Below are 27,202 nucleotides of genomic sequence, written 5' to 3' on the forward strand. Positions count from 1 at the left end.
TGATAAGTATATATAAAACTGATACAATGATAGCTTAAATGAATATTAATAAAAAATCCCTGTCCTTCCCTTGGCTCATATACTGATATACATGTAAATGGCCAAATGAAATTGACAGGTAAATGTATAACCAGTTCAAAATAGTCGGTCAAATACATTTTATACATCATGTACATGTATATATCTATGTTTATATGTTTAAATGTATATACATGTATAAGAGTACATTACAATATCTGTATGAATGAATATACAATAATAATACTTGTTCATAAAGTTGATGACAGAAACCAGTAAGATGAATAAAGAGAAACAAGAGTATGATTTTAATATTTGAGTGTGAAGACTTCACTAACCTGAGGTGACTTCTAACCCACATAATCTTTATTTAAAGAAATACATTAATTGCACATATCTAAAAAAGTCTGCATTTTAAGTTTTTCATAATAAATTTCATGAAAATGCCACGTAAAATAAAACTTTTTTTTACCATTATTAACTATATATGTTAAAACAGTATGTTATATATAAACCATTGTCTTGTTCTTTACAGTAAAACCACTATCATTGGAAGTATGTTAAAATTGTGTCACCAGCTGGATACAAATAGTAACAAAAAAACGGGTAAAAAAAAATCGGGACTGACATTATGAGAACACAGGATTTATATTTGTATATCTCCTTACAGATCAAACAAGAAGGTTATACTATGTAATGCAACTAAAGATGGATTCTGAGATTCAAGTTATAAATTCGCTTTCACAAGTCAACAAAATGCAACAACATTTAAGCAAAGGAATTGTGTAATTCTGGAGAAATCATGTGCAACAAAACATGAATATTTATCCTATCCCACAATTATACATAGATATAAACTCCCCAAAGACACCTTACCTTTAGTTTCTCAAGGCTATCTTCTTTTGATTCATTCTCTTGGTTAACATCATGGATCTGATTGGTTAGTTGTTCAATCTGTTTCTTGTATTCTGTGATTTGATTGGTCAGTTCATCTGATGTCTGCTTAGAGGATGTTAATTCTTGTTGTAAGTTATTCAACTGGTCTTTCAAGTCCTTTGAACTATTTTTCTCCGACTCCAACTGGACATTTAAACTTTCTATTTCTTTTGATAATTCCTGAACTTTCTTGTTGGCAGCATCCAGATTAATTTTAAGTTCATTTGATTCATTCGATGGTTGGTCCTTCTTTCCCTAAAATTTACAAATTATATATTTTTTTATCTACCTTTCACTTAAGTACATGACTTTGTATGTGTACCTTCAAACAATGCAATATTTTTTTTAAAAGTTAGTCATTCAATACTCCCATAGATGTTATAATATAGGATCATTCTCTAAACAAAGGTATCCAAGTATTATAATAGATGGTTTTGTTCAGGAGATGTTATATCATTTTTTGTAAAACTTTTAAATACTTATTGCCAATTCCATTTTATTATTTTGTTTGACCAATTCTATATGCATCATATATGTAAATATAAATAAGAAAATGTGGTATAATGAGCCAAAGTTATTGACGTATGTTTCAATAAATAAAAAAAATAAGTATTTATTAGGGTGCAATGATTTTGTCTGCATAGTATACCATATTACACAAGGACATAACTAATATGGTGTTAATATAGCGGATTTATATAGCTTGATTGACCAATACACTTTCCGATTACAAATATGAATGCATCTTTTTTTTAAATCCAGACTATAGCTTGGTAATTTTATTTCTAGAAAATTACCTGTTTCAACTTCTCTACCTCCTTTTCAAGAGATTTAATCTTGGATGTCATTTGTGCCTTCATTTTCAACATTTTAGGATCTGACTTCCCACTACTAGAAGGTGCTTCTTCCTTTTTCAGAGAATTCATTTCAGTTTCTAAATCTTTTATTTTCTGTTTCATTTTATCATTATCATTATTCAGTTCATCAACTATTTTATTCTTTTCTTGAATTTGCTTTTCTAAATCTAATACTGTTTTATCATTTTGTTCAGAATTTTGACTTGTGCTGCCATCTTGCTGAGTTACTGGAACAGCGCCCCCTGGTGTCAGTGTCTGCTGGAATCTAGCCTGCAGTTTGTTATATTGTTCCATGGCCTGTGTATAGAGAGCTTGATATTGTGTTAGTTGACTTTGCATTGAATGTGTCTGTAATTCTTTCTCAGATTGTTCATGATCATGTTTCTCAATAAGTTCCCTCATTCTTTCATTTAAACGACTTTTTTCTTCTTTCCATTGCATTTCCATATCAACTTGATCTGCATTCAGCAACATCAATTGTTCAGATGTTACTTGCAATTTTTCCTTAAAATTTTTTTGAATATCTAAATTTTCATTTATTTGCTTCTCTTTTTCTTTATTCTCCTTTTGCAGAACCTCAATGACTTTAATTTTACCTTCTAAAACTTCATTTGTGTCTTTGAGATTTTGTTCCAACATTTTTAAAACTTGATCCTCAAGATTTATTTCACCTTTAGACATAATTCGTTGAACATCTTGTTCATGCCTTGAAATAATTTCCTTAAGATCCCCATCCCTCATTGAAATTTCATCGTTTTTAACCTGAACAAGATTCCGTAAGTTTTGAATCTCATCTTCACGTTCTTTTAACGATTCTTCGAAATATCTCTGAGATTCTTGTAGTCTGAGATTGAATCTTTCTGATTCTTGTTTGAGTTGATGTTGAGATTTGTCCACTTCTTCTTTAAGAGTATCCTGTGTTTCTTCACCATGTTCTACTTTTGATGACAGTTTGGCAATAAGAGCATTCTGATCATGGACAGTCTGATCTTTTTCTCTTATTGATGTCTGTAGAATCTAGTAATATATCAAAAACACAATATTAAGTAAAGCACTACTCAAATTTAAAAGCATCAATAAATAATGTGATTTAATAAACAAAACAAAACTTAACAAGAGTAGAACTATATTTCAATTAAACCAAACAAAATTTTTGTTTGCACATAGCATTTGATTAGGGACTTTCCGTTTTAAATTTTCCCCAAAGTTCAGTATTTGTGTGATTTTACTTTTCAACATGTACATGTAAGACTGGGTTTAAATTCCTATATGCAGATCCCCAGGTAGGACAAAAGTTTCACTAAAATCCATCAAGCTAGGAAGAGTGGTGCTGAAGAGTGTTTATTATATTGTAATATTGCAATGTTGAAGTCAAGTTAGTTTGATTATCTCCCCTTAAACACATAAGACTGAGATCAAATTTCTTAAAGCACATCTGGTAGAGTTCTACAGCATTGTGAAGTTTGGGACTAAAGTTTTAGACTGATCATTTTCAACTAAAGCTGACTCTGAAAAATGCCAAATTGACTTTATTTTCACTTTTTCGTGAATTGGATGACTACACGCTACTTTTCGAAACAGTTATTAAGTGAGTCTTAAGCTTACAGCACTGAAGTTATGAACAATTATCATTATTGATCATCCAATTTATTCTGATATGCATAACATCATTATGATATTCATGTATACAATATGGAAGGAAACTTTTTTTGCTTCAATTGTTTTCTTTTTTAAAAACCAATTTTTTCCATCAGATGTTTGCCTTGAATAATCTTAAAAATCATAGCAAAGCAATGGTTTTTGAAATAAAAAAATGTTGAATCCCACTGAAGTTTTTTCAACATAATGTATATTTCTGTTTTTTATATAGTTATCGAAAATTCATACCTCCACTACTTTATCTCTTCCTCTTATCACTTCATTTTTCTCTGAAATATATTCCTGCAAATCCATCAATTTCCCTTCCATTTCTAGAATTTTGTTGTTTAGTTCTAATAAGTTTTTGTCTTTATATACCATTTGTGCATACATAGCCTGCATATTTCCCTGTGCAAAAAAGAACAAAAAAATGGAATAATTAATTATTAACCTGCAACCAGAATAAATGAATAGAAATACAATATGACAGAAAACAATGTGGTATATATAACAAATCTCAATTTAATACATTTTCAATAAGATGATGTCTCCTACTCTGGATTTTGAAAAGTGGACATCCATCATATTACATGTGAATGACCTGTAACTCTATTTGCATGTAACAGATCTAAGAGTACTTCTGAGATTTTATAAGACAAAGAACAGCCATAACTTCATGGTTTATAACTACTGAATCCCAAAACATGGACCTGGGAGTGTACTAGATTCTATGTTCATGGTTTATAACTACTAAATCCAAAAACTTTGACCAAAGAATGTATTAACTTCTATGTAATGTAAAATGTGTAATTGAGGTCAAATGGTAATCTGTCATACAATTCAAAAAGATTACATCAAGGTGATTTTATACTACGTTTCAAGTTGATGTGACCTCAACTTCATGGTGAACAATCAAACAAAAAACTTTAACCTGATAGAGGACATACTAAAGAATGTTAGTCACAAAAATAAATGTTTCCAAATATAGTTGGTTGACAGAAAACATGAATACAGAAATCTCCCTCTTTTATCTGATCAGTTGATGAATGTAACAAAATCACAAAAGAGGGACCTACAGAGAGTGGGTATAATGATAGATATATAGGGCCATATAATTGTACTAATATTAATGTGTAAAACTAAAAATAAAAATTGTGATTAATGTTAATTTGTTTAGATTTAACCCAAATGATCTAAATAACATGTACGGTCAACTCATACTGGACAATACACGTATACTCATATGGTCGGACAGTACGAGTATACGTTTACGGTCCAAATACTCATATAGTCTGGAACATATATATACCTCTGATTGTACATCTGTTCCTGACTGTAAATCCTCTATAACTTTATTATTCTCTGCCAGCTGTGTGGCTAGTGTCTGTAGAGTTTTCTCCCTTTCCTTTATAATTTTATTTTTATCTTCAATGATCTGAGCATTAGATTTTAGTATTTCTTCTTTATCTGCAATGATTTTATCTTTTTCATCTAATTTTCTCTTCATCAGCATGTTCTTTGCTCTGCTGGCTTTTTCTGCAGTCTCACTTTCACCTTCCTATCAATAAATGTTTAAAGGTCAATAAAACATATCAAATACATAACCATTCTAAATATATCAATTTTAATACTTTATTATGGGTATACAGGATTTGTATAAGTAGTAATTTAACAAGGAGCAATTTTACAATAAATAGTTACCAATCATTTACTTGAAATTTCACAGTCAATGATTTTTTTTTTCACAAGCTTTATTTTTTCATGGCTTAGAATGAAGTTATGACCTTACCATTTCATTTCGATAATGTTATATGATAATAAAATGCACACTTACATTTTGTACCTGTTCTGTAGTTTCCTCGGCAGCCGCTGATTTTTTAGCAGCCTTTGTCTCTTTTGCAGCTTTCGCTTTGGCCTGCAGACGTAGCTTTGAAAGTTTAGCATTGGTTTCCTGTAAAATGAAGCAGTCATATATATAAATTAAGGTAATGAACTGGCAGGTACAAAATGCTTATTTCAGAAGCAGAGACATCATAACAAAATTCCCTTTATATGTGTTGCTCCCTGTACAGTCCAAGGCTTCAAAAATTATTTTGAGCCAGCCAGACATTTTATTTATGATCCCGATTTTAATCTCTAAGACTACGTCACAAAAGGCAATTATGGTAATCAGATGGCTTTCCCAATGATTGACATTAGATTATACATTGATTATAAAAACGATATTTAAACTTTACTTTGATATGAATTCGATGTTCTGACTTAAAACTTAAAATTGGCAGTGCATCATTCAAAGTGTGCACATCAGCGTGCTCATATCTGCCTTAGGCTCTTTATTTGTGCAAAATGACGTTGTCAAAAACTTTATTTCAGTTTTTAAGTAACATTTTCCCAAACCGGATGTTAATTTGACAATGGTAAAACATGGACCATAAACGGATACGTAAAATCCGTGTACGTCAGTTACAAAGCACGACTGAGTGAAGAAGCTCTTTCCACGTTCTTTCTTCAACAAAATACTTGAAATGAATGTTAGATACAGATATCAATGATAATTTTAGCATTTTTGAAGAAATGTAGGATGCATAACTAAATTTCCCACCTGTGCACATATGTTCTTGTTCATGCAACGTAGTTTTTCTCATTTAAAACCTTTTTAAATGTTTCATCAAATCATGTTTATAAATGTATTTATTATAATTTAATCTTTTGGACTAAATCAATTGGATACAAACCGCTGAAATGTACAAAAATAATAGTGAATAGATCGATTAATTTATACGATGTCCTGTACTGAAAATTATAGTTTACCTGTCATGTGAACAGGTAGTTTTCAGCTGTCCAAAAACTAATAAGCCTTGATTAAAATTAGAAAGTATTGAAGAAGGGGTTGTTTTGATAGTAATTAATCACCATGTCACTTTTATGACCAGAAATATGGGCTGCTAGAGGCAAAAGTTTGGGTCAAAAAGATCGTGAATTATGTTAAAATGACCGAAAAAGCCATGAAAGTAAAAAGTAGATGACCGTTTGTTGCTTTGCCCAGCCGGACTTTTAACGGACATTATACAAATGACCGGAATATATGACCGTTTTGGAAGCCTTGGTATAGTCAAAGTGTCATATTACAAATTCAGTCTATGGTGGAGAGTTTTCTCATGGGCAATCATACTACACCTGTTTCCTTTTTAATTAATTTCAAATCATAAATAAATTTTGATTTTTTTTAAATGTAAGTGATGTCTTATTATTTGATATGTATAGTTGTCATTAGAAGATAAATTAAACTTCCTCTTAAATTTAAAAGTAGATTTGATTCACTCACATCAAGGAAATCAAATGTTATTTCAACCAAAAGTCAGAACATTTAGTTTGTCTATGGGCAGGTATATACCAGTAATTCTTTGTTTATGGGCATATATTTACCTGTAATTCTTTATCTTTATTCTGTAATGATTCATCTCTCTCTCTGATCATTAACTTCAGCTGATCCAGTTGTAACTTTTGTTGTTCACACTGAAGTGCTAAGTCCTCTCCATCCATTTTGTCTAAACAATTAAGAAAAATAGTTTTTAATACTGTAACTCAGTAAAAAATACAATGAACATTACCAACAAGTTTATAAAAATGAATTTTGGAAAAATCTGCAATAGCGATCAGTACTTTAATTTTAATACAAATATTTTAAATGGCAGATGAAGAAAAATTTACCAAAATAAATGATGTTTGACACGGTGACGCTATTTAGAAAGAAATAATACCTTTTTAAAGCAATACATGGATAACAAATTTACTTCAGGCAAATTTTATCACAATCTAAGGAAGTAACATACAAGTTTATATTGCTGAAAGTTAAAATAATTTGATGTACCCTCTTGAGTAACAAACACTGGAAGTGATAACATGCAACCAACTAAGTCAGTGCTTGTCGCATTTTGATCAGCAAAAAAAACAATACTTCAACCTGATCTCGATCCAGATAACACACAAGGGCACATGGTGTCAATTTTTTTCAGAAAAAAGGCATGGCATCAGGAAAACAGGGCATGGCACTGTGCCATGCTGAATTGCTTAAGAGAAAACACTAAAAGAGCTAACATAAATTGCCTTAAGTTAGAAGAATGAAGACAGATCTTGAGTTTATAAGTATAAATGTAAAATTGATGAAATTTGAGTTATCTTTCTTTGAATTCCGAGGTGCTCTTACCAACAGGCCTCTACACAATATACCATCTGGTATTCAAAAATATGTGTGGTTCCAGTTACCCTACCTATCCTACTTTTTAGTCTTTATAATAGATACCCTAAAGATTTTTTTGGATTTTTCATTAAGCTCTGTTAAAATCAGAATGTTGCTACCATAGACTCAATGTCAAAATAAAACATAAAATAATAAAAAAAAATCCCTAACTAACTACCCTATTTTATTTCAAGATGTAACTGGAACCACACATACTTTTTTTATTTGACTTTAAGGGAACTCTTACAGCACAAAACGTAGCAGGCATTGGTTCAGCAACTCTTTATTTACATGTACAGTATAAGTGAATACAAAATGGCATCAATTATAAATCAGAACTGCACAGAAACATGTCTGATTTCAAAATTTTAACGGATTTAAAGATAAATGCTGTTTTCATAATGAGTTCATTACAGTTTTTGTCTTTCAGTTCATAAAAATTCTGTCATGAAACTATGGTTAATGTAGCAAATTGTGATTGTATGATAAATTAATTAAAATTGAAGCCAACCTTCATGTCAGTAATAACGGTGAAAATTCTTGCCAAATAATGATAAAGATAATTTTTGATACATGATGATTAAATGTACACTATAAGAGGATTTTTTTATACTGATTTTGATGAATCACGTTAATTTTGTCCCCAAAATAACAGTAACGATAATTATTTCAGACCTCTGACGAATCCCGTTCCAGATATTTTGACGAGTCATGGTCAAATTTTAACCAATTAGATGGTAAGGTTAGCAGAAATTGACCATTTGGCGCCTGATGGTAAAGGGCATTACTACCCTTGTTTTTTAGTCCCTTTTTAAAAGTATCTTTAAATGCAACATGTTTTATCTCCCCTGAAAAATCTAGAAAAGTGCATGAGATTACACATGTTACATGGAATATACCTGAGAAAATTTCAGAATCAATCTCTTGTTAGCAATGAATTGCAAATAACATTTCAGAGCCGTTTGCAAATTAAAGTTTGACAGTACACAGGTGAAAACACGTCAACACTGTCCAGGTAGAGTGACGTGTCCGTCGCAAGAATTTATCATTCACATCACTTTACGTTTATAAAATACAGCATGCTTCATGTTTTTATACATGGAAGCTTTTACTTGTTATGAGATTTACCAGAAGTTTTTTGTTCAACTGTTTTATGAAGTACATATGCTACACTTTTGGAATGGACCACCGAGGATTCTCACGTTGTCTGCCATCTTAGTTTTCTGAAATCACGTGATAGAATACAACATTCCATGTGACATTGTTCCGTATGAAGTTTGGGACCGCTGTTTTATAATTTAAAAATACTTATCAATTACAAAATTTTAAACGTTTCCAGCATTTTTTTTATCGAAGTTTTAGAATAGCTAAATTCCATTTAAAAAAATTAATTAAAAACAAATTTACACTGAAAGGTCAGGATACGGTTATTACAGATCATTACACTGCCGGACGGAATGTGTCCGTGATTATTAGCTGTGTTATAGTAGTCTCAGTTATTAGTTTACACGTGAGACTACTCACTAAGGTCTATTTAAACGAATAGTGAATTAATAAAAGAAAACTGAATAGACAAAATGATAGACCATATTCATTTGCACAAAGTTGAAACACATTTACATCAAATGATTTTGGTATACAGTATTGATACAACTTATTTAAACTGACAATATTAACCATTAAATTGACTACTACATCAGAGACTACTACACCTGCAGCAGTAACATCAAAAACATACTTGTTTGCAGATGATTGTATCTTATACAGAAACATACCAAATCAACAAGATTGTACCATACTACAAAATCTACATCTACATCTACATCTATACTATGAGGGTTTGGATGGAACGGTTAAATGATTAGAGAATAATGCCCTTAAAAAATGAAGATTAGAGAATAATGGGCAAAAAAAATAAAGATTAGAGAAATGCGTGGTCTAAAAATATAATGAATATTGAATGATTATTAAAAGAAAACGCTAAAAATTCACGGTTTACAGAATTTTCCCTTCTTAAAATTTAAAGAAAATTATCAAAATTATCATTGTAAAAATATGATAAAACTCATAAAAGTGAAAACAAACTTGGTAAACCTTTTTTTGGTTTCGTGATAACAGTTATAGGATTCAGTCAATGTGAACTGGTTTCTGATAATTCTACTCGGACTTTTAATTCAGTGGCGGATCCAAAGGGGGCATAGAGGGCGTACGCCCCCCCCCCCCCCTTTTGCTCTGACTTTTTTTTTCTTTTTTTTTAATGATTAATCAGACTAGACTTTGTGAACATGGTGAACTTTGCCATTTCCCGTGTACTACTATTTAATTTTTATACGACAATTCTTGACTTATAAAGATATTTTTCGCTGGAATTTACTGATTATCAAAGTCATGTGATTCGATATGGTGGAGTTGACCTGCAGTGCGTTGAATAAAACGTCTCTCAGTCATTTTGAAATTCAAGTTACAGTAACTCATTGCGAAGGCTGAGCATGACAATCATGACACCTTCAAAGCGACACAGGATTTAGCAAGAACATATTGACTTCTATTTCACTATTCCACCAAACAGAAAGTAATGCTCTATAGACTATTACACTCTCATGAAAAAAAAGTTCCACAAAAATAGTATTTAACTACGGAAACATGTTTAACCCAAAACGCCCCAGCCTATTTTGAAATTATGTAGCTGAATAATGATCCTCAGTCAGTATAAGCTCTTTATAGATTTAAGGTCGTAAGTACGAACCTTTTGATTTGAGGAGACAGTCTAAGATATATTTTGAGAGAAAAAAAAATAACTCTGATTTTTGCCTTAAACAAAAAGTCTAGACGCAAAACACTGAAAAATCTTGTCCACTTTTTTGCTATTAGAAACAAAAATTCCCAACAGAATTATTTAGCATTAAATGAACATGATGAACAAAAGCGGGCATATTTTTTTGTGGCAGGGGTTTTCATGTCTGTAAACAACAAGAACTCTGTGATGTTATTCTAACTTAACTTACAACAAACGTGCGAGAATTTTCCATGCCTATGTTTTACTGACAAATCACACATTAAATGTATCAGTACATAGCTTTTGGATCAAAACTATCATTTAATGTTAGACAATCAATAGGGAGATACAGCATCTAAAATGTCCAACCCTTAAACCTTAACAACAACTACAAAATATGCATGTCCCACGCCAGGAACCATTTAAAAAGTGCATATTTCACATATTTTATGTTTTTGGTCCTAAAAAGGGGCCAAAAAAAAAAATTGTCTCGCTCTGCTCTGCTATTTCTACAAACTACGGCCCATCTTTAAAAAAACTGAATTCGCCCGTTTATAGCTGACTATGAGGTTGGCTTTTGCTCATTATTGAATGCCGTACAGTGACCTATAGTTGTTAATTTCTGTGTCAGTTGGTCTCTTTGATGTGTTGTCTCATTGGCAATTACACCACATCTTCTTATATGTAGTCAAAAATCACTGGAAAGAACTGATGGGAACTTGGACTTGTTATTTCAAGGAACTAGCACTTAAATCATGCAGAACAATACATATCAACACGTCATTGTTGAGAAATAATTGAAAGCCTTGATGTTGTTTGGAAATCACCGTTCTCATTCATTTAAAAGAATGTTTTTTATTATTTTTTAAAGATTAAAGAAAACTGGAGAAAAAATTAGAGAATAATGTGTAAAAAACCACTTTTAAAGAATAGACTTATTATTTGAAGATTAGAGAATAATGGGCAAAAAAAATAAAGATTAGAGAAATGCGTGGTCTAAAAATTCACGGTTTACAGAATTTTCCCTTCTTAAAATTTAAAGAAAATTATCAAAATTATCATTGTAAAAATATGATAAAACTCATAAAAGTGAAAACAAACTTGGTAAACCTTTTTTTGGTTTCGTGATAACAGTTATAGGATTCAGTCAATGTGAACTGGTTTCTGATAATTCTACTCGGACTTTTAATTCAGTGGCGGATCCAAAGGGGGCATAGAGGGCGTACGCCCCCCCCTTTTGCTCTGACTTTTTTTTTCTTTTTTTTTAATGATTAATCAGACTAGACTTTGTGAACATGGTGAACTTTGCCATTTCCCGTGTACTACTATTTAATTTTTATACGACAATTCTTGACTTATAAAGATATTTTTCGCTGGAATTTACTGATTATCAAAGTCATGTGATTCGATATGGTGGAGTTGACCTGCAGTGCGTTGAATAAAACGTCTCTCAGTCATTTTGAAATTCAAGTTACAGTAACTCATTGCGAAGGCTGAGCATGACAATCATGACACCTTCAAAGCGACACAGGATTTAGCAAGAACATATTGACTTCTATTTCACTATTCCACCAAACAGAAAGTAATGCTCTATAGACTATTACACTCTCATGAAAAAAAGTTCCACAAAAATAGTATTTAACTACGGAAACATGTTTAACCCAAAACGCCCCAGCCTATTTTGAAATTATGTAGCTGAATAATGATCCTCAGTCAGTATAAGCTCTTTATAGATTTAAGGTCGTAAGTACGAACCTTTTGATTTGAGGAGACAGTCTAAGATATATTTTGAGAGAAAAAAAAATAACTCTGATTTTTGCCTTAAACAAAAAGTCTAGACGCAAAACACTGAAAAATCTTGTCCACTTTTTTGCTATTAGAAACAAAAATTCCCAACAGAATTATTTAGCATTAAATGAACATGATGAACAAAAGCGGGCATATTTTTTTGTGGCAGGGGTTTTCATGTCTGTAAACAACAAGAACTCTGTGATGTTATTCTAACTTAACTTACAACAAACGTGCGAGAATTTTCCATGCCTATGTTTTACTGACAAATCACACATTAAATGTATCAGTACATAGCTTTTGGATCAAAACTATCATTTAATGTTAGACAATCAATAGGGAGATACAGCATCTAAAATGTCCAACCCTTAAACCTTAACAACAACTACAAAATATGCATGTCCCACGCCAGGAACCATTTAAAAAGTGCATATTTCACATATTTTATGTTTTTGGTCCTAAAAAGGGGCCAAAAAAAAAAATTGTCTCGCTCTGCTCTGCTATTTCTACAAACTACGGCCCATCTTTAAAAAACCTGAATTCGCCCGTTTATAGCTGACTATGAGGTTGGCTTTTGCTCATTATTGAATGCCGTACAGTGACCTATAGTTGTTAATTTCTGTGTCAGTTGGTCTCTTTGATGTGTTGTCTCATTGGCAATTACACCACATCTTCTTATATGTAGTCAAAAATCACTGGAAAGAACTGATGGGAACTTGGACTTGTTATTTCAAGGAACTAGCACTTAAATCATGCAGAACAATACATATCAACACGTCATTGTTGAGAAATAATTGAAAGCCTTGATGTTGTTTGGAAATCACCGTTCTCATTCATTTAAAAGAATGTTTTTTATTATTTTTTAAAGATTAAAGAAAACTGGAGAAAAAATTAGAGAATAATGTGTAAAAAATCACTTTTAAAGAATAGACTTATTTTTTGAAGATTAGAGAAAAAAGGGGTGAAAATTAAATGTTTACAGAATAACAGACCCCCCCATTCAGACCCTCATACTATTGATCTGCAGTGGAAATCCATAACGCAGCTGAGATACTGCTGTGCAAACGTCAACCTGCGTGCTCAGTATTTACAAGTTTAATTAAAATTTGATAAAATTGGTTTCTGTTTACAGCTGTAGTCTCCGAAACTGCTCCTTGAAGCATTCCAGAGATGAAGCTAGGAAGGCTTCAGGAGGCAGACTGTTCCAGTCGGTGATGGTGCGTGGTATATAGCTGTATTTGTAGGCTTCTGTGGAGGTACTGATCTGAGTACATTTTTCTGGATGGTATTGTCTAGTTGAGGTTGATGGTCTTCTCACGTATGATGGTATGTTGACTGCCGCCTTTCCGTGTGTGGCTTTGTAGAACATGCTCAGTCTACTAGATTTCCGTCTAGATTCTAGCGTTTGCCATTCCAGGGTTGTCATGATGTTTGTTACTGTCCCTGGTTCCCGACTGTATGTTGATGTAGCAAATCTGGCAGCTCTTCTTTGGACCATTTCTAGTGAGTCAATGTGGTGTTTTCGATATGGGTCCCAAACTGTGGAGGCGTACTCAAGATGTGGGCGCACTAGCGATGTATAGGCCTGCGCTTTGATGTCTTGTGGACACTTCCAGATGTTGCGTCTTAGGAATCAAAGAACTCGGTTGGATTTTGTAATGACGTTTTTGATGTGAGGATCCCAACTGAGATCTTCTGATAATTCGACACCGAGGTATGGATATTGATGGACTGTGGATAGTTGTTGTCCCATCATTTCATACTCTTCTATTGTTGGGTTTTTCTTTATCGATACTATAAGTGTGTAGCATTTAGCTGGATGGAATGTCATTTGCTATCTCTCTGCCCATTTGGTAAGTTCCGTCAGATCGTGTTGCAGTTGTAAACTGTCCTTGTCGGTGATTTAGAGACAGTTTAACTAACGCGTCAAACGTTAACACTTTTTTTTACGCCGTTTCCATTCACATTGTTAACGTCATCATATCTTCTGTTTACGTTGTGCTATTGTTATGTATCATGTTACTATATTGAGTTGAGATTATACGATCAAACGAACCAGACGTTGTTTTACTGCCTGTCCAGACTTTTAGTTAACCATCCGTCACATTGGTGCCGTGACCAGGATATAATGACGAAAAAGAAAGCCATTCGAGTGGGCCATCGAGGAGCCGCGAGGAGATTAATTTCAAAGATTGAAGAGGAATTAGAGAAATAGAAAGCCTATGTGAAACATTGAAGAAGAAGAGGGATATTCTTTCGGAACTTGATAATGAAATATTAGAGGAAATTGCAGAGGAAAACATGGAAGCAGAGATAAATGACTCAGATCGGTATGTTTTAGATATAGAACGAACTTTGACAAAAGTATGAATTTCATCAAGTTCAAAACAGAAAAATAAATCAAATGAAACTAGCTCCAATCAAAACTTAAATCCAAATGCAGCAGATTTTGTTTTTATCAACTCCACATCTACATGTAATACTCCACATCCCATGCAGAATAATGATATGCAATACAGATCGTCAATGAGCGCAACAAATTCTAGCATCTACCACAAGCTACCAAAATTGAATTTACCATATTTTAATGGCAATTTGTTAAACTGGCAACCTTTCTGGGATGCGTATCAATCAACAATACACGATAACCAAACATTAACAGACGTGCAGAAATTTACGTATTTGCAAAATCAGATTCAGGGAATAGCCGCGCAATGTATCGCCGGTTTACCACTCACAAGTGCAAATTACTATCAAGCCGTATCAATACTGAGAGACAGGTATGGTCAGAACCACAACATCAAGAACGCATATATCCAGAATTTAATTGATTTACCCGCACCGAGGTCACCGAGACCGCGGAAACGACAACTGGGACATCGAATCATTGAGAACAGCAATTAAGAGGGAAGTATGCGTACAGGTCGCAGGACAATCTACAGGTCGAAGTAATGAAGATTTAGAAATTTTACCGACCGCTTCGTTTATTGCCGAAACATTTAAAGGAAAGAACGGAAAACAGTCACGCAAGAAATGTTTATTTTGTGAAGAATCCCACCATCCAAATACATGCAAAAACATGAAAGATGTAGAGAAACGAATAGAAATTGTGAAGCGAAAAAAGGTATGTTTTAACTGTTTCGGAAGTCATAGAGTAGCTGAATGTAAGTCTGAATTTAAATGACGCCAGTGCGGAAAGAAACATCACACGAGTATACATGTGCAAGTACATAAAACATAACCAAAGAGCTTGACTGAAAACAAGTATACTTGTAGTACACAAAAGACCGTAGCACATACTGCCGTAGAGGAAACACCACTGGAGCTAACCACATCCTTACATTCTACTGTCACTGCAAATACAGATGTTTTACTAAAAATCTGCCAGTTTGGTCCGAAAATCGATCTATCATGACAAATATTTTACTTGACGAGGGAGCACATAACTCATTCATAACTGAAGATTTAGCGAGAAAATTAGAAATTGAGTCCACCGAAAAGATTGCACTGAAAATATCAGGATTTGGAGGAAACGAAGGACAAGTTCGTCATCTTGATAAAGCAAACATAGCTATTGAAACAGATGATAATCAAAGAATAGAAATAGAAGTAATAATTGTACCGAAAATTGCCGCTCCTATTCAGACATAATCACAAAAGGAAATCAAAGCACTGCCATACTTACGTGGTTTACGACTCGCACATCCGATATGCGCAGAAGACAAGTTAAACACATCTTTATTGATCGGCGCAGACTATTACTGGTCAATAGTTGAAAACGAAATAATAAGAGGAAATGGACCGACCGCAGTAAAGTCGAGAGTAGGTTATCTCTTGTCGGGACCCATACTAACTAAAAACGAAAGTAGTTCAAAAAATCAGCAATGTTCAATATTTTGACTGATCACAGAGCAGTTGTTTGCGACTTGAAAAATTTTTGGAACTTAGAATCGTTGGGGGTTTCAGGAAGCGATACTATTAAAAGTCAGTCTGAAGTTGTACGAGACTACGAAGAAAAGTCTATTATACTAGAAAATGGAAAGTACACAGCTAAGTTACCATGGAAACCAGACTTTCTTCCGCTGCCGCATAACATGGAATTGGTTAAACAGAGAACAGGTAGCGTTATTAGACGTTTAGCAAACAAACCTGATTTACTTAAAATGTACGGAGATATCATAAAGGAGCAGGAGAGAAGGCATTTTATTGAAAAGGTTGCGGAAAGCAAGACTTGCTGATCATATCTGCAAAAACTTTCCAGAAACTTTCAGTGAAATACAATTTTGGAGTGATAGTCAAATCGTACTTAGTTGGCTTTCATCCGTAAAACCACAGAGACAATTTATCCGAAATAGAATTGAAGAAATTAAAAGTTTGTGTGGAGATAATGTATGGAGATACTGCCCTACGAAAGACAATCCGGCAGATCTGCTTACACGTGGTATAACATCTGAAGAACTACAACAGAATGAAATATGGTTTAGTTGACCTAAATGGTTAAACAGCAAAGAAGATTGGCCGATATGGAACGGAAACAATGTAACGTCTAATGTATGTACAACAATGTCGGAGAACGATGACAAAATTGAAACAATGGAAAATAATCAAAATGTATGTATTGGTATAGGAGAAATCATAGATATCTTATAGAAAACTAACCCGCATTATCGCATATGTAATGAGATTCGCAACGAACTGCAGAGCAACGGAAACTGAACAAAAGAAAGATTTGTTACGTAGTGATGAAATTGAAAATGCAAAATTCCTATGGATAAGAAATACACAAGGTAAAATATTTAGTGACGAAAAAAATTGAATAGATAATTCTACAAAACGTAAAACTCTTGTGCGACAATTAAAGCTCTTTCTAGACGAAAAGCAATTATTACGATGTGGTGGCCGCCGAATAGACAATGCGACAGTAGGAGAAACAGTCAAGCTTCCATATCTGTTACCAGCAAAGGACCGTCTTACACATTTGATAGTGCTAGAAGCACATGAGAACACACTTCATTCAGGTATAAATATCACTCTAGCATACATACAACAATTATTTTGGATTCCGAAATTAAGACAGTGCGTGAAATCTATATTGTCGAAATGTGTAACGTGCCGAAAAGTAATTGGAAAATCTTATCCCGCACCAGAAATTCCACCATTACCAAAGTAGAGAGTTCAAGATGCTACACCCTTTAGCATAGCCGGTGTAGACTTCACAGGTGCGCTAACGACAAGGAACAGACACAACGAAGAATCGAAGGCTTACATTTGACTATTTACATGTGCTGTCACTCGAGCAGTACATTTGGAATTAGTTTACGATCTCAGCGAAGAATCTTTTTTATTATGTTTCCGGAGATTTGTAAGTCGACGATCAGTGTCAAAAATTATGATGTCAGATAATGCGTTAACATTTAAAGCTGCTTCAATCGAAATTTCACGACTTTGCAATTCTAGAAAAGTTAAAGAAAATATTCAGAATTATGGCATTGAATGGAAATTCATCCCAAATAGAGCTCCATGGTTCGGGGGCATGTGGGAAAGAATGATTGGGTTAACAAAAACATCACTGAAGAAAGTATTAGGACGTGCACATGTCAACGATGAGACTCTAAGGACGCTATTAACAGAGATCGAAGCAACACTCAACGATCGATCAGTGACGTATATTTCAACAGATATCAGAGATCCGGAGCCGCTTACACCATCCCATCTTATACATGGACGAATAATAACAACTTTACCGTATGTATCGTCAAATAGTGCTATTGACAATCTAAATGTTTGTGAATTAACACACACAAACTTGAACAATCAAACGATACGACAAAGACAATTGATTGAGAATTTCTGAACGAGATGGAAAGGAGAATATCTTACTTCATTGCGAGAATATCACCAAAGAGCTCACTACCCTTGATGGATCTATATAGTAGTGAGTCGTCAGCGAATAGACGTAGGGTTGATTTTGATGAGATTGTTTCTCCCATATCGTTAATATATATAAGGAAACAAAGTGGTTCCAATACTGTACGCTGTGGAATTCCTGATCGTACTGGTTTGTTCTCACTGACTGCTCCATCTAGACATACTCTTTGGTGTCGCTGAGTGAGCCATGCAGAAATCCATAGTAGGGTTGTTGGCTGTTATCCCATAGTATGACATTTTCATTAGGAGTCTTTGGTGAGGAACTGTATCAAACTCTTTCGAGAAATCAAGGATTAGCATGTCTATTTTTCCTCGAATGTCCAGTTCTCTGGCAACTGTTTCGATGGTGTTGATGGGTTGTGTTTCACATGACTGATTACGTCTGAATCCGTGTTGGAAGTCGGAAAAGATTTGATGTTCTTCAAGATGTTCCATGATATGCTTATAGATTATGTGTTCCATAACTTTGCAACATATTGTGGTTAACGAAACACGTCCGTAATTCACTGCTTGACTTCTGTCCCCCTTTTTGTAGATGGCTGTGATATTTGCTTGTCGCCAATCTTCTGGAACTTCTCCACTGTTATAGGACTGTTCATAGATTTTTGTGAGGAACGGCGCAATCTCGCAGTGTGCTTCTTTCAGGATTCTTGTTGGTATTTCATCTGGACCGTTTGCTTTTGTTGGGTCTAGGAGTTTCAGTTGTTTCTTAACCCCTTCCCATCTGATATACAACTTCTTGATGTTTGGAGTTGTACTGGTTCCCATATTTGGCATATTTTGGTATCCTCTGTCGTGAATACACTATCGTATTGAGTGTTTAATATTTCTGATTTTCCTTTGCTGTCGATAACATGCTCCCCGAGGTTGTTCTGGAGTGGTGATATTCCCATCATGTCTTTTTTCCTTGCCTTTATATATTTCCAGAATTTTTTTGCCAAGGTTTGGTTGAGTGTTTTCTTCGTCCTCTTGATTTAGGATTTGTCTAACGTAGTTGTCATGGGCCTCGTTCATTGTCTTCTTACAAGGTCTCTTATCTGTTTATATTTGTTCCAATTTTTCTTAGTGTTGTGTTTTTAAGCAGCATTGTATCTTCGCTGTCTGCGTAGTATCAGTCTTTTGATATATAGTTATCAAAGGTACCAGGATTATAATTTAATACGCCAGCCGCGCGTTTCGTCTACATAAGACTCATCAGTGACGCTCAGATCAAAACATTTAAAAAGCCAAACCAATACAAAGTTGAAGAGCATTGAGGACCCAAAATTCCAAAAAGTGTGCCAAATACGGCTAAGGTAATCTACTCCTGGGCGTAAGAAAATCCTTAGGATTTCGAAAAAAATCAAAGTTTTTTAAACAGAAAATTTATAAAAAAAAGACAATATAATTGATATTCATGTCAACACCGAAGTGCTGACTACTGGGCTGGTGATACCCTCGGGGACGAAACGTCAACCAGCAGTGGCTTCGACCCAGTGGTGTAAATAGTTATCAAAGGTACCAGGATTATAATTTAATACGCCATTGGATATCCAAGGCACATGTTGTTTACTACCTATGGTTTTCTGTGGGATGAATTCTTTAGTTGCTTGTAGTATGATGTTTTTGAAGTATGTCCAGTTTTCTTCTACAGTGTTTTCTTCCATGTTGTTCATTCTGTTTTCAAAGTTGTCTCGGATGTTTTCTTTGAGTCCATTCATATCGCCCTTTTTAAAGAGGTGCACCAGTCTTGGTTTCTTTTAGATGTTTTGGCTTTCATATCTATATGTGCTTTGACTACCTGGTGGCCACTCATTCCAGGATGTACTTCGATTTTACTTACAAGTCCTGGATTGGTTTTCATGAGTAGGCCTAGTATGTTTTGTCCTCTAGTTGGTTCATTTACCATTTGGTTAAAATGATCTAAACTGCCTAGCCAATTGGGAACAAACTTGGGGTATGCAATTCCATCCAGAAAAATGCAACTCTCTCACTGTGACAAGACCACAGTCACCCTTCAAACATGACTATGTATTAAAAGGCCACATCTTAGAATCCGTCAGCACTGCAAAATATCTCGGTATCACCCTTTCTCACAACATGTCTTGCATATAAATAATATTACTGCAAAGGCAAATAAGATCTTAGGCTTTCTAAAAAGAAACTTAAAAATAAACTAGGAAGAAACTAAAAGTTTGGCATACAACTTGAAATCCATGGTACGTTCGAATTTAGAATACTGCTCTTCAGTTTGGTCACCTCACACCAAAAAACAACAAAAACAACATTGAAAAAGTACAAAGAAGGGCAGAAAGCTATGTCACCAACAGATACCACAACACCAGTAGTGTCACTTCCATGATTGACCATCATAAATGGAAGTCACTTGAAACTCGCAGAAACATCAATCGAGTTAAGTATGCTGTACAAAATCTCACACCATCTCATTGCAGTAGACCCAAACCTTTACCTTTTACCACGGCCGGTCAAAAACACCAGATTCACTAATTCATTACAATACCAAACATTTAGCACAAGAACAGACTACTTCAAGTACAGCTTTTTTCCATTCACAGTTGTACTGTGGAACTCACTCCCACAAAACGAAACGTCATCAGTGTTAACTGCCTGGATCAGTTTAAAGTACTGATCCAGAGTCAGTATAATTAGATATCTAACCTGTTTGTAAATAATGTAAATGCGTTAATTTTTGTTTTGTTTTTGCACAAAATTAGTTTTGAATTATTGCACAAAATGAGTTATTATATTTTATTAAGTAGATATAGGAAGATGTGGTGTGAGTGCCAATGAGACAACTCTCCATCCAAATAACAATTTATAAATTAAACCATTAGTGTCTGTTTGCGATGCGCCGACGTATAGTCACCAATGTGCTGATGGATCGATCGTCGTATGATGTAGATGATGTAGATGTTGATCTACATGGTTAATCCGTTAAGAGTATGTTGACTCATGACACGAATATTTTATACATGGTGGTATCAAAATATACAAAGGAAAAAAAAGAAATTCAAAACCAGGAAAATATATTGAATTTAATATATATAGCCTACTATGTATTTGGATACCTCGGCACTTTCTCGATGTAATTCCCAACCATGATCTTATATATCGAGCACTATACAGGTTGGAAAACTGATGGTCTGCAGTGAAATTCCAGCATTGGCAGTTGTGAACTGAAAGCTACTGGGTATTTCCCATACAATGTATGTTCCTTTTTTGAGTGTTAGTCGAATTGACAAGTCTAAAACAAAAATTCTCTTTATCTGACAATTGCATGAGCTAGTTTCGAATTCCATGATTTTATAGTTCTGTTTTATATGTTAGGTTAATTATAGCATGTTGTGTTAATTCTAATAATTCAAAAATACAGCTGAGTAGAAAAAAATCATATCTTCGTCATCTTTTCAACATAGCAGGCATTTTGCATCTTTTTGATTCTGATTGAATCTGGAACTATTTGCTAGAAATATGTAAGACCCACTTACTAAGTACATTTTTTTAAAGCTTAATTGGTATTCTATATGTTTCTCAAATTGATTTCGTTGGTATAAAAGCAGGGGGTGTTGCATTCACGGAGTATAAGATTCTAAATTTACTCAGTGAGTATCACAAATATTGTAAAGTTTAATTTAAGCGATCTTTCCGATATTTGAATACTTTTTGATAGATCAACTGTGGACATTTGTAAATGCATTGCATTTTTTGTATGGTGTTTCGAATGACAGATAAATGTCTGGTTTACTATAATATTTCCAGCTGATTTGAAGGACAACAAAAAAGTTACTGTCTACTCGCAATTTGTTTTTCTATGGGTGTTTTTGGGAAGTAGAAACATATTGTATACAGGAGCTAGTAGGCCTCCCTTTAGTACCATGTCTGATTTAAATATTGATAGAAGCATCATTTTATGTGTACAATTAAAGACTTCATCTCTACCAATAACGAAGTCCTCTTTCGTCAGATAGAAACTATCAGCATTATCCCATTTTTATGTTATTCATAGCTTTGTAAACTTGTTTTTTTATTGAAGGTAGTTTAATATCTACACCTTTGATCAATTCTTGTTATTCTCGTGGTGTTTTGTCTGTTGCTTGGTCCGTTTCTGTGTGTGTTGCGTTTCGGTGTTGTGTCGTTGTTCTCCTCTTATATTTAATGCGTTTCCCTCGGTTTTAGTTTGTTACCCCGATTTTGTTTTTTGTCCATGGATTTATGAGTTTTGAACAGCGGTATACTACTGTTGCCTTTATGATACCTATTTCCTGTTCGATATTTGGTTGATAATTATTGGCATTATCATGCGTGGGTAAATCCAGGTTTACAAAATGTGATTTAAAACCATGTACGATGTTTTCCTTGCGCGTTAGTATTTTATTCTCACTATATAAATATTAAAGATATAATTTTAATGAGCGTCTCTGCTTGTTGATTAACACGTGAAAGGTTTTTACTGTCCTTAGTTCTTGTTTTCATGATCTTGTCTTTAAAACATTATTTTCAAAAAGTGATTTATGTTCTCTATGCATGCGTTTCTAAATTTCTGCTTACACTTCTTTGTTTCTGTGAGAGTAGGACGATTAAAGTTAAATGTTAAATTTCGTTCATTGTACTATTCAAGGTTTGCTATTTTTCATTACACTATATGATTCGGATATCAAATAGAATGATTGGTTTCATACCTGTAGGTTTCCTTTTTTTTTTAGGTATCTGATATATTTATGACCGCATTTATCCCCTTTGAATATCATTTAGATTGTCCAAAGATTTACGATCATTTTAATTGGATAATTTTTCCGTTAATTTTTTTCTCTTGTTATTTCATCCTTCATTAGATATTTGGTTTTGCCAGACAATGGACTGGATTCTTTTTAGGCAAATGGTGTAAAAAAATGTAAAATCACAAAAATACTGAACTTAGAGGAAAATCAATTCGGAAAGTCCATACATAATCACATGGCAAAATCAAATAACAAAACGCATCAAAAACGAATGGACAAGATCTGTCATATTCCTGACTTGGTACATGCATTTTCAAATGTCGAAAGTGGTGGATTAAACCTGGTTTTATAGCGCTAAACCTCAGTGACAGTTTGTTCAGGTCGATTTCTTTCATCTTCCATAATTTTTATCCATATACCAACTCTGGTGCAGTTTTAGTTTGGTTCGTCGAGACGCTACTGTACTGTTGATGATATAATCCATCTTATTCATCTTGAAGCATTTTCTGTTGTCTTTGTCCTTGTAGAAAAAGCTTGACTACTTCTTTCAGAACTCCATATGCTCTAAGTATTCACCACATGCTCTTTCTACTGATGCTGCCAACAGCCGTCTGGAAATCTACAAATTAAACAACTGCCTTTGCTATTACGTTCTACATTGTTCGATGATGTTACGTAAATCAAAAATAAGATCAATGCTTCCTCTAGCTTTACGAAATCATGATTGCTCTTCCTTTAGATGTTTATCAATTGCATCAATCATTCTTTGGATAACAATTTTGTTCATGATTTTACTCGGAATTGACAAGAGGGTAATACCTAACCCGTTCTCGCAATCACTTAGCGCTCTTTCTTGGCTAACTTTATTATTATGCCTTTGTTCCAATCATTAGGTTTAATTCTCTTTCGCCATATTGATGTACATAGTGGTTGAAGAATTTCAACTACAAATTTTTGGCCAGCTTTGCACAGTTCTGTATCAATATTCACCTGCCCTAGTGTTTTAATATTTGTCAATGATTATATTCCTGTTATTATTTCCTGTCTTTCTAGAAAGTAAATATATATATTTTCAAATCTTGAACTGCTTCAATTATTATTGCTCCGTCATCTGGTGATGGTGCGTAAGTACTTCTATGAAGTTTTCTGCCCATCTTGTGTTTTGCTCGTTTTCAGTTGTCAATACCCTTCCATTTTTATCTTTTATAGGGGCATGGTTAGTGCCAGGAGATTTGCCACATACAAGTCCGATAATTGTATACCCCGTTCGTCTATTAATGCTGCTTATTCTACTGGTATATCCAGGTCTTCCATGTCATGTCTTTTATCTGCACTAGCTTTTCGTTAAACATTTATGTCTCCGCGGGAAATTCTAAACGGAAAGTCCGGTATCAAAAGAAAAAATTAAATGATAAAACACATCAAACGGACAACAACTGTCATATTCCTGACTTGGTACAGGCATTTTTAAATAAAGGGAAATGAAAATAAGACAGCGACAAAAATCAAAATTAAGCCAATTTCAGACAAGCGCAGGTGATAATATACTAAAAACAAGTCACCGCTACAACAGATGAACTGAAATACACATACAATAATCAAGATGAATGAAACATTTTAGAATCAAAGTGAAAAACTGTCGAGGTGGTTTTACTTCAATAGGGTATAATTTTTATTTTCCAAAAGATAGTTATAATAGGCAATAAAGAAATATCTTTTATTTTCAAATATGATATTAGATTTAATACACCGTTACATTTAAGTTACCATTATTTGAAAATCACTTCTAGTTAATTTGAAAAGATTTCAGTTTTCTCCCTTTGACTACTTAAAATTTGGTAGACATTTATCTCATGATAAGAAAATCTTGTTACTGGAAAGATTAACATAATTCAATACTGAATATAGTTCAAAACAATTAGGAAAGACTTTCAAACTTATGTTTGCTTAAGATTCTCAGTGCATATAATAACAAAGGAAACTAAAGAAAACATTTAACAAGAATATTATACAAACCAACGTTTCTTCCATCATCATCATCATCATCATCATCATCATCATCATCATCATCATCATCATCATCATCATCATCATCATCAATCACAAAAATATAAATTTAGATGTTCATTTAGCATTTAGCCTGTTTAAAGACAAATTTACATCGTGAATGATTTAATTTCATATATTAAAGTTATAAAAATATTCAGATTCAGATTCAATATTTTAGAGTCATTCATGATTACCTGCAGAATAATAAAATGTAACTTTTTTAAAAGAGGAAAAATTTATGTTCTTTGAAACGCTGTATGTATAACGAACAATGTAATTAAATTCCTATTTAAGAAAAACATGAGGTGAAGACAAAAAAATAAACAGATTAAAATAACTAGGAGATTATGATAAAGCGTTCAATTTCTTCCTTGTTAACTTTATCAAGGTTAAATAGCTGATTACGTTATCATTTGTATTTTTAAAGCTTATTTTTCTGCTTTGATATTCCATAATATTAATGGGATTATACTCAGATTACATTCAATACTGCGTATCAATGATTAAGCTTCTATATGATGAATCATGTTTTAATATTTAAGTTGAAAGCACAGAACATTACTGCTTACACAACGATGTATAATATGTTTTTCTCTTGATGATTAGTATTTACATATCTTATTTTCAACATTTAAAAAACGAATTAGAAACAAGTTTTTTTTATAACACCAACGACATCTTCTCCCATACAAATATAAACCTAAAAAAAATTCAAAAATGACAAAAATTATGGGAAATTATATGCTATAAGCAAATCACCAAAACACAAAGGGAACAAATCATCATTTAAAAATAAGATGATCTATGAAAAGAATGTATGATGCTGTGTTCCTAACCCTTTCACTGATTATTCGCAACAGGACGATTACCGATCATTGCTACTCTAAATAATATTAACTTAATATAAATATTAAGCATTCGTATGCCATAACTCATGTTCCAATTATCGTTGCTACAATCCCGTCCCCTTATCCCCGAATGTGATCAACCAAATTAGACTTATAACCAATAGTGACCACTCACAGTAGCAACACGACGGGTAGCAACTGTGGAATATGGTCCGATTACTCTGCAGGAGTATCTGAGATCCGCCCGAGTTTAAGGCGGGGTGTCCCATGTACAGTCTTTCGTTTTCTATGATGTGTTCTGTGTACTGTTGTATGTCTGTGTTTCTATTTGTCTTTTCTGTTTTACCCATAGTGTTGTCAGAAATATTTCGACTTACGAGTTTGAATGAGGGTTAACAGAACATTAACTGAAAACATCATAATCTTCCACTGTAGACATATGACAAAACTTGAAACAAGTGTTAAAAATAAAGACGATAAAAAGTAAAATCCTAAAAATACTCCGAGGAAAATTCAAAACGGAAAGTCCTGCATCAAATGGCAAAATCAAAAGCTCTAATACACCAAACAAATGAATGACAGCTGTCATATTCCTGACATGATACAGGCATTTTTTATGTAGAAAACGGTTGATTGAACCTGGTTTTAAAGCTGGCTAAAAAAAGTGTACAATCATAATTAGGAAGACAAGAAAATTCCTCGTAATCAGGGTAGGTAATTAAAAGAGACTTATGATCTTTTTTTTAACAAAGTTATTACTATCAAAATTAATTATAAAAAAACGTTTTTAAATTGAATTCTTTGATAAAAGCCTTAAGTATTGACCATATTACGTGATTGACATTTTCAAAGACGTCAAGATAAACATTATTTTTTAAACGAAAAGGATAAAAAAAATCTTTTAAATACAATGTTAAGTCATTATACCCACAACATTCATATAAATATATAACATTTTCTTATATTCATTAAATTTGGTTTTATACAGAACATAAACCCTTTATAAAGTATGGCAAATCCTTGTCTTAAACACTATCATGATTTCTTCCTTCTTTTGAGAAAGCAAACATGTTATATTTATCAATTTCAAATTGTGCTTTTGATAACTTTCTGGGTCCAGAGCATAGGTTATGCAAATATTATTGCAATTCGACATGTCTTATCTTTGTGCTATCTTAAAATCAATAAAACCATATAAAACATATACAAATATGTGAAAATTCGGTTATTCAATCCCCTGTTATCGTTCATTTGACATTGGTTTTTATAAAAATAAGGTTATAACAACAAAAAACAAAACACAAATAAGTTATTTCCATAATAATTAAGAGAAGAAAAGTAGTTCCTTTCTCCAATTAAAACAACCAAAATTACGTTTATAAATTTTGAAATTATCAAGAAACTAA

At 33.2% G+C, this 27,202-nt stretch overlaps 2 protein-coding genes across 3 annotated transcripts in view; one reads left to right on the forward strand and one right to left on the reverse strand.

The window, feature by feature from the left end:
* The window catches only part of LOC134688241 (golgin subfamily B member 1-like), a 49,979-nt gene extending 41,071 nt beyond the window's left edge, over positions 1-8,908 (reverse strand). For both annotated transcript variants that reach the window (XM_063548741.1, XM_063548743.1), the window contains exons 1-7: positions 8,818-8,908; positions 6,876-6,997; positions 5,284-5,400; positions 4,759-5,007; positions 3,699-3,857; positions 1,752-2,828; positions 895-1,209 (exon numbers count right to left, since the gene is read on the reverse strand). In XM_063548741.1, coding sequence (XP_063404811.1) covers positions 895-1,209; positions 1,752-2,828; positions 3,699-3,857; positions 4,759-5,007; positions 5,284-5,400; positions 6,876-6,992 — 2,034 coding nt within the window. In that variant the 5' untranslated portion in view covers positions 6,993-6,997; positions 8,818-8,908. The remainder of the gene's footprint in view (positions 1-894; positions 1,210-1,751; positions 2,829-3,698; positions 3,858-4,758; positions 5,008-5,283; positions 5,401-6,875; positions 6,998-8,817) is intronic.
* Positions 8,909-17,645: 8,737 nt separating this feature from the next.
* Positions 17,646-18,107, forward strand: LOC134688031 (uncharacterized). The gene has a single exon (XM_063548497.1). It carries the CDS (start codon positions 17,646-17,648, stop codon positions 18,105-18,107), a length of 462 nt encoding a protein of 153 aa, XP_063404567.1.
* The last annotated feature ends 9,095 nt before the right edge of the window (positions 18,108-27,202 follow it).

This window comes from Mytilus trossulus, chromosome 10, assembly GCF_036588685.1.
Source record: "Mytilus trossulus isolate FHL-02 chromosome 10, PNRI_Mtr1.1.1.hap1, whole genome shotgun sequence".
Taxonomy (NCBI): Eukaryota; Metazoa; Mollusca; class Bivalvia; order Mytilida; family Mytilidae; genus Mytilus; species Mytilus trossulus.